The following is a 9,223-nucleotide window of genomic DNA, read 5'->3' as shown; positions in this document are numbered from 1 at the left end:
GATGAAGAACCTGTGCGAACCCGAGCGAACCCGAGTATTCATGCCCTATTGACCATTGACGCTCAATAGAGCTTTTTGAACGCATCGCGTAGAAGCAAGTAGTCGTGCTTTATTTTGGATGGGTGTGTTGGCGAAAACTGAATATTTAAGGCATAAATAATTATTACGTAGCATATCAATAAGCTGGAAATGGCTGATTGGGAAACTGTAACAATTCTTAGAAAGAAAGCTCCAAAGGCGTCAGCGATGAAGTCTGAACAGGTATGTTGCCTGGCTTAACCTGTAATGTGCTGCATACATACATACATTACATTCCGTAGATTCAAAGTAAGTCAGAATGACTGTAGGATGTGGAACAAGTCATACAAATACAAAAGCATCCTAGAAATGTTGTTCAGTGATTGAAGTACATTTATGAGCGAATGGTTCATGGTTTTACTGATTCGGCACGATTTTAGTATTCACCGAAAAGTATTTTTTCATGAGTTAATCCGAATTTTGTGGTTAACGAAATATGTTATCTGGCAGTAGTTGTACAAATATAAAGTAAGAGGTAAGTTAAAGTTGTCCCTGTGCTTAACTTATTAAGCATTACGCTATGAAGTTGTATGTGGAATGGATGTATAGATCCACATTTTATAGACCCCGGCACTAGTTGGAGGAGAGTGGTCAGTTTCACGCCCCAGGTACCCATTGTATAGGAGGTTGGGTGGACCTCAGGGTGGGACTGGACAACATGGAGAAGTGAAAATTCTTGCCTCACTGGGACTCCAACTCCAACTCCTCCAGCCTTTAGCCAGTTGCTATACTGACTGAGCTGTCCCAGCTCCTAAATTATTTAAAGTACAGTTTGAAAGTGTATATATTTGTAATATTGCCAGTGCATTCACCTCATTTTGCATATTTTACTTCAGGCTATCAATGCAGCACGTCGGCAGGGTGTTGCGGTGGACACTCAGTCAAAATGTAAGCGGATTCATCTTAAGACCAATGGCAGTTGAATGCAATCTTCAGTTGTGTGTCACAATGTTTAATTGTTGTTGCACAGCCATTGTGTAACACTTTGCAAACATTTGTCACCATCTGAGGGTGATGTAATAATGGCAATGTATCATATTTAATCAGGTAGTGCCAGTTTTTTTATAGAGGTAATCTCATGAAAAATATAATTGCATTGTAATATCTGAGCATTTCATTGAGCATGTTGACATTTCCCAATATGCATGCCACTTAACTTTGAACTTGATCACATTGAGTTTAATTATTTTTGTTCAGTCCTTTTACAACTGATTAGGTTGTAATCCAAATACAGCAAAACCTCACATTAATTTCAAATTTAAAATAATTCATACTTTTTTTTTTGTGCATTAAGACCTTGATGATCACATTGCTGCTACCTAAAACGTTTTTAAGACTGATGGCGAAACTTACATTTTATGACAAGTAAATTTATTTTATGAGGTGCAATCTAAGTTTCAAAATAAAGATATATTGCCTAAAAAGATATGTGAAGTCCATTTTGTAACTTCCCTGAACATATTTTTGGTACCACTTCTCTAATTCAGATGTTTAATAATTTGGACATGGGTTCACTCCCAGGGAGTCCAAATTAGTAAGGTCTTACTATAATATGTACTACAAGATTGCTGTAGGTCTATAGTAATGCTTGTTTACAATCTGACATCTAAATCTGTTGACAGTTTTGCATTAGAAGCTAATTGTTTATGTATTATGATACAGCTACACAGAATGATAAACACCTGTAATAGTTCTCATAATGTGAATATGTTTTTTTGTCAGAAGAGGTCTCATAGTCAAGAGAGCAACAACATAGTTTATGTATAATTCATCTTTCAAAATATGTTTGATGTTCTCATGGTATTGACTATGAAAAATATAGTTCTCTGGGTTGTAATGATGAGTTCAGAGAGATCCCAAAGGTTCGGAAGGACATTTCCTCCCCACCCCCATCATCAGGGTCAAAGAGTAAGCCACACAAAAAAGCAGCAAGCTGGTCTTGCTGCTGCTTTTTGTGGTTTCTTGTTTGGCTTACGCTTTGGAGGTGGTGTGTTTGTCTGAAATGTTGGGTGTCTCTGAACTGCACAGTGTTATGGCCAGGAAGACAACTTTCCAATATGTATGTTGATAGGTTTGCAACAATTTTAGGCCCGGCAAATGAACAGATACACCAACCACAGTGGGCACAGCACCAAAATTAGAACTATGGTAGTTGACATGACCTGGTTTGAGCAGTCTGGTCATGTATTATTTCAAAATATTGGACACAGGATAGCAGTTGAAATGAAGGAGGTATGTCAGTAACAAGGTATATGGCAGTATGTTGACAGTAGGGAATACATGAGATTATTTTCCAGGGGGAGCTGCCACAAACAAACAGCATGTGACAACAAAGAACACAGCCAAGTTGGATCGTGAGACCGAAGAACTGAAACATGATAAAATTCCATTGGATCTTGGAAGGTTGATTCAGCAGGGACGTCAAGCAAAAGGATGGAGTCAGAAGGAGCTTGCAACTGTAGGGCATGATTTTGATTTGTAGAAAACTTGTGTTATAAGTTAAAACTGTCTCTAGGAGTGTTTTAAAAGAAGTATCTCCATAATAACAAGAGTGTGTTTATGTATTCACAGAAAGTAAACGAAAAACCACAGGTCATCAATGATTATGAGGCTGGACGGGGAATTCCCAATCAGGTTGTTATTGGGAAGATAGAAAAAGTTATTGGTAAGTGGCCCTTCTGAGTATCCTTGTCTGTCTCTTGATATGCCCAAGCCTTTATCTTTTTATTCTGTCTTTCTTAACAGATTTTGAATTCTGAAGACCTCTAAAAATTTTGTTTGTTAATTCCATCTCTTGTTTTCCTCAAATGGTTGATGCACTATACTATAAACTGGAAGGTTGGAGGTTCGATTCCTAATGAGGTCACTGGATACTTCAATTGGCCTAACTAATCCAGCCAGCCACACTATGGCACTGGGGTTGACTCAGCCTCTCATAGAAACAAATACCAGGAACCTGCCTGGGAGTAAATGGCAGCCAGCACATAATGCTGACAACCTCACCACCGTCTGTGAGCTGATTGTCTAGAAAATGTGGGAGCCTTGGTATCTCATAACCCTATGGGCTCCATAGCCTGTTAACAGGGATAGCTTTACCTTACCTTTTCACTTCTCTAAACCTTCAACCTATTGCTTGGATTTTTCATTTTGTCTTTGTAAGTGTCCAGGAATATCACCTGTTTTCATATAAATATAATTTGAAGAAATGTAGTTTGCTATTTCTGTTCCACAGGAATAAAACTACGTGGCAAGGAGCGGGGCAGACCGGCTCCGCCCCCTGGGACCAAGAAGTAAACCTGTCCCTGGGGGCAAGAAACTCTGTTGCACTCTGTCCTTCAAAAGATATATACTGGAATCACAGTACAATCTCTTGAGATGAAAGTCCGAATTTTTTGTGATCTTAAGTACGCTGCTGTGGTACATTCTGCATGTGGGGAAGCCTTTTTGTTTGGTGTCAGCGCCATTTTCACTGCATAAACTGAGCAACCTTTATAATGTTCTAGGGTGTGTGCATTTTTGAAGCAGTTAAAAATAAAATGTTATTTAATTTCCATGCCTGTGTTTTGCAATGAAGACTATTAATAGTCATGTTATTTGGGAGCTTTGAAGACAATAGGATATTGCAGGGAGTATAAGGCTCATTGTTTCATGAATTTCTGTGTGGGTTTTGTTGTTTTAAATATTTTTGTTCGGGTGTTTTTTTTTTTCCAGTTTTAACACACTGTAAAGATTACTTCATGTAGATACTGGTAATGTGTCCATGTATGTCAGATTTCTGTGTTCAAATTATATGGAAATGGTTTCTTAACAGAAGTGAATTATGTATTTTCCTTTTCACCATATTTCATAAAGGCAATTCATAATACAAGAGCCTATAAATTAAGAACACAAAAGAGTTTTATCTAGTCCAGTTAAAGTGGAAACAGCATATAATGTGTGAGATTTGAGCTCACAGTGGTGACTATGAAAATCACTGTTTTCGGAATGTGACGTACTTTGATAGGTAAGTACCAAGTTTTTGGAGGAACCTATTATATCTGCTTGTGACCTCAGTTTACAGTGTGAAATGACAATTATGACATTTGAATTATTTAAATAACTTCTCGTAGCTAGTTGGAATGCACTGCTATATTACTGTAATGAATCCAAACCCCATTTAAACGAGGTACATATTCCAGTTGCCCATTTGCCATTTGAGTTTATGCATGGTTATGGTGAATGACTATTGAATCTGAAGTTCCTACAACACTGACCATGAAGAATACTAGAATGTGGTGCCATGCCATCAGTAGAACTTCACTGACATTACCCTGAAACGTGGGTCTACCACTGAATCACGACAGGACATGTGCCCTCATTTTATGCATTTTCCACTACAAAGAAGCATAATTTGTATGTGTTTTCACTACAAGGAACAACTTAAATTTGTAAAAGTTTTTTTTTTTTTTGCAAAGGCAGAACTGGTAGAACCACCAGTAAATTAATATCATGTACTGCCACTACCATGCCACCAGCATGAAGTGTATATTTCTTTTATAGCCACAAAGATGTGCGAATGGAAGGCTTTGTTCATGTGATAACAAAGCTGCATTGTTGCACTGCATCAGCTATGAGAAAATAAATGTGAATAAAATAATATAGTTTTATTTGCAACAATATCATAAACAAGTCATACTGTCCTTATTTTAATGCCTATTTACTTATTAAAACAGGTTCAAAAATATTGGGGGACCTCTTTCTGGGACTTGTGAATGAGCTGGCAACTTTTACACATAAAGCAATTGGAATATCGCTTTTGAGTTACAAATATTTACCTTAAGAATAGTTTCAATGGAATGAATTAACTTCATACACTGGGAGATACCTGTACTGTACTAAGAGTGATTGTTTTTGCTGCTAAAGATAAATGTGATCTTCTTCGTACCAACCCACTAATCTAACCTGAGATACTTTCTCATATTTATGCCCCTTATTATGGCTTCACTCCAAATTAAAAACTCAACAGAGAAAGAATCCACCTGTGCCTCCCAAGAGATTATGCAGTGAGGTAGCATCTCACTAACAAAGAGATTCATGTTATGACAAGAGGAGGATGATGATTCTGAGCAGCTAAATTCTACAGTTCTTCTCAGAATTTGTGTAACATTATTAAATCACCTTGCTGCCTGTCTTTGTGTCTACCTCTAGTTTGTTTTCTGTGGGGTATGTGTCCTTTCAAGCAGGCTTATGAGATACCCTGCTGCTTGTGTGTTCACCCTAATTTTTTCGTTTTCTATGTTGTCCATGCCATATCAATAGAAAGTGGGTGATTATTTCTTCCCAGAAATTAATCCCAAGATTTCTTCATTTAAGCTTGTTACCTAACCTTAACTACTTGTGTGGGCATTTATATGACCTGATGCTGCCCATAGAGTGGGCTAAATCTTGCACTTTGGCTCTTTTGACCTGCCATTCTTTTAGCAATCAAAGGACAGAAACAAAAGGAGAAACTTCTCTCCACTCCCAAGCCCTACAGCTCTGGCTCTGCTGTCAGAAGAAACTTGGCACAATCTGTCAAGTAACTCAGTATAGCATGGCATACCTACTAGAAAATATTTACTCTGACCTCTGTATTCTCTCTACAGACATTACCAAGGCATGCTTTCTTTCAGACCATAGAGCAGTATACGTGCACAGCAGCCACTTTCCCTAAAAAAAACCTCAGAGACAGCTCAAGAACTCTGATATGAATATATATCCTTCCTGCTACAAGCTAGCTAGATGGGTACAGAAAGGCTATGTCCCTACTGTCTGTGAATGATATGTGAACATAAAATCTGAGGGACTAACTGTGAACTGTTACAGACAAGACATAATATTGTCAAGTACAAATCACCATTACTTATCAGGGTCTCACACAGTGAGCTAAGAAAAATTCTTGGTTAGGACCGATATTAACTGCAACAAGTATTGAAGTCAGATATTTGCATGGTACAGTGTTGCCTACATCAGAGAGAGTGAAGGATATTTTGGTAATGAAAGATGAATGTGGTATGAAACGGCTCTAAAGAATGCACGGTGTTGCTGTGGATAACATTTGCTTGTCATATATGTATTGTGGCATGGCAGCTAAAGCCAGAACGGTTTAATCAGATGATCATTACTACGTTATAGCATAGTAAACAGTAACACAGCAATTGAATATGTCATGCTACACCACGTAACCAATGAAGTACCACTAGCATGTTTCTGTAACGCAACCTGAATGTGGCTTCAAACACTGCACAGTGTTGCTGTGGATAACATCTGCTAGTCATATAGGTATTGTGGCATGTCCGCTAAAGCCAGAATAGTTTAGTCAGATGTTTGTTACTAGGTTATGTCACTAAACAGTAACACAGTGATGGAATATGTCATGCTACACCATGTAGCCAATGAAGTACTGCTGGGAACATTGTTCTATGTGGGTCCACGCCAATAGCTACATCATGCAGTAATAGAGGAATTGTGGGAAGCAGTGTTTTCTGTTGGGTCTGTCCAGAGGCTATATCATGACTACCAATGGGACAAGTCAGTCAGTCAAGAATGGTGAGTCTGCAGTTAGCAGTTGGAGACAGACCTGTTTAAGGTTGTCATACAGTCTCCCCTGGTGGAGGCACGGGTGGCAGAGGAGTCCCCATTGTTGTAAGCCACTGTACGAGGGGGGACCCAAAAATAACCGGAACCGACCTGTTGCATGCGCATGCTTTGTAGTTACGAGTTGTGCTGCTAGGTGGTGTTAGCTGGGGGTCTCCCGCAACTTTTAGTGAGCTGGCGTCAGTCTGAGTTAAGTGGTTTGTCTGTGGTGCTCTGTTGTGTGCGTTCCTGTTTCAACCCTTTGGCGATTAGTGAGATTAGTGATTGGCAATTAGCGTGTTTTCTTTGACTTCATCCACATCATGGAATCGCTTTCATTTCAGACTTCTCTTCATCCATGGAAACAAAAAAAAAAGTCCGACAGAGCCAGGTTGGGTGAGTAAGGTGGATGAAGCACAATCACCATGTTGTTGCTTGTCAAAAACTGTTGGACCGTCAAAGCTGTGTGGGCTGGAGCATTGTCGTGGTGAAGCAACCAGTTCCCATTTCTCCACATTTCGGACCGTTTTCGTCGCACACTCTCTCGTAATCTTCGTAACACATCCAGGTAAAAATGTTGGTTCACTGTTTGTCCTGGCGGAACGAACTCTTTGTGGACAATGCCATTCACATCAAAAAAACAAATCAACATTGTTTTCACATTGGATCGCACTTGACGCGCTTTCTTCGGTCGTGGTGAAGTTGGAGTTTTCCACTGGCTTGATGATTGCTTTGATTCTGGATCGTACCCGTAGCACCAAGACTCATCGCCAGTCACAATTCTTTTAAGAAATTCTGGATCGTTCTGCACTTCACTCTTCAAGTCGCGGCAAACATTCATGCGGTTTTCTCTTTGGTCATCTCCGAGCAAGCGAGGAACAAATTTTGCAGACACCCGTCTCATGTGCAAACCTTCGGTTAAAATTCGCTGGACCGTGCTCCATGAGATGTTCGTTTCCTCAGAAAGTTGGTCAATGGTCTTTCGACGATCTTCATCAATTGCACGTTTGATTTTGGCAATGTTTTCGTCATTTCTTCCTGTCGAAGGAAGCCCGGGGTGTGGCATGTCTTCTGTTGATATGTTGCCAGATTTGAAACGGGAAAACCACTTGTAGACCTGTGATTTCCCCAAAGCATCATCATTAAAGGCTTGCCGAAGCATCCCAACAGTCTCGGCTGCAGCTTCCCCTAACAGAAAGCAAAATTTCACGCACTCTTTGTTCCTTCTGGTCGGCCATCTCACTAATCGCCAAAGGGTTGAAACAGGAACACACACAACAGAGCACCACAGACAAACCACTTAACTCAGACTGATGCCAGCTCACTAACAGTCGCGGGAGACCCCCAGCTAACACCACCTAGCAGCACAACTCATAACTACAAAGCATGCACGCGCAACAGGTCGGTTCCGGTTATTTTTGGGTCCCCCTTCATATAGGAACACAGTTCTGAGACAGTCACCGGCCAGTAAGAACGTGAAAACAGAAGCTAAGGAAGCTATGGTGTTGGAAGCCGTTACCAGACAAACCAGTGAAAATAGCAGACTGACAAGACTTAATGCATGCTGTAGTGAACTGTAAAGTGTATGTGAATTAGTGATAGCACTATAGTTACTTATAATTATGATCAAAAAAAATCCAATTATCAATCCAAAGCCTGTCTATAGTCAATCACATGACAGTATATTACTAATCTGCATGCAATCAGAAGTGCATAATATTTAGGTCGTTCAAAAATGATTGACACTCCCTCTGTAACTTGGAAAAGTAGCAGTGTCAAATGCGAGCCGGTGTATGTGGGAAGACATACTATAGTGCCGCCTATGGCCTGAGATGAAGTTGCTACTGTGCACAGGTCGAACAGTGCTGCGTCATTCATGGCGGTGTGCAGGTGCAGTTGTGGACAATGCTCAGACAACATGGAAGCAGACAATCATGGGCAACAGTGGACTGTGTGGTTTCTCTGGAGGGAAGGAGTGGCTGCTTCACATATTCACATAAGGTTAGCAGCCATATGTGGGGAAGCATCACCAAGTTGCAGAACCGTGTTTCGCTGGATAGCAGAGTTCAAAGATGGCAAGGACTGTGCAGAAAAAGGCAAAAGCAGTGGGTGTCCAGCAACAGCATTCACACCAGACAGTACCCAGCATGTGTCCGACTTGATACTGGAGAACAGGCTCATCACTTTCGATCAACTAGAGAACGTAACAGGGTTGTCACACAGAACACTGCACACCATCACCCATCAGGACTTGAAGATGAAAAAGGTCTGTGCTCAATGGGTGCCCCATTCTCTCACCATTGTGCAGAAGCAGGATGTGCAGACATGCCAACAGTTGCTGCAGCTGTAAAGCACGGATCCAGTGGAGTTCTTTGAGCATCTAGTCACCGTCGACAAGTCATGGTTCTGGCACAAGACTCCAGAAAAGAAACACCAGTCCATGGAGTGGAAGCACGCTGGGAGCCCTCCTCCCAGGAAGTCACGACCGGACTATTTGTCCAGAATCAAATGGCGATTGTGTTCTGGGATCAGGAGGGAATCCTTCTGTTGG

The 9,223-nt window shown here is 40.6% G+C and overlaps 2 protein-coding genes across 2 annotated transcripts; both read left to right on the top strand.

The window, feature by feature from the left end:
- Positions 1–63: 63 nt before the first annotated feature.
- Positions 64–3,891, top strand: LOC111864822 (endothelial differentiation-related factor 1 homolog). Its single transcript, XM_023852357.2, has 5 exons — positions 64–261; positions 915–966; positions 2,376–2,536; positions 2,650–2,743; positions 3,311–3,891. The coding sequence occupies exons 1-5, from the start codon at positions 190–192 to the stop codon at positions 3,370–3,372; spliced, it is 441 nt and encodes a 146-aa protein (XP_023708125.1). The 5' UTR covers positions 64–189; the 3' UTR covers positions 3,373–3,891.
- A 4,699-nt stretch (positions 3,892–8,590) lies between these two features.
- On the top strand, positions 8,591–9,022 carry LOC111864818. Its single transcript, XM_023852349.1, has one exon. It carries the CDS (start codon positions 8,591–8,593, stop codon positions 9,020–9,022), a length of 432 nt encoding a protein of 143 aa, XP_023708117.1.
- Positions 9,023–9,223: the final 201 nt, after the last annotated feature.

Source organism: Cryptotermes secundus, unplaced genomic scaffold (assembly GCF_002891405.2).
Source record: "Cryptotermes secundus unplaced genomic scaffold, Csec_1.0 scaffold1734, whole genome shotgun sequence".
Taxonomy (NCBI): Eukaryota; Metazoa; Arthropoda; class Insecta; order Blattodea; family Kalotermitidae; genus Cryptotermes; species Cryptotermes secundus.
Note: the sequence above shows the minus strand (reverse complement) of the source record. Positions and strands in the feature narration are given on the sequence as shown.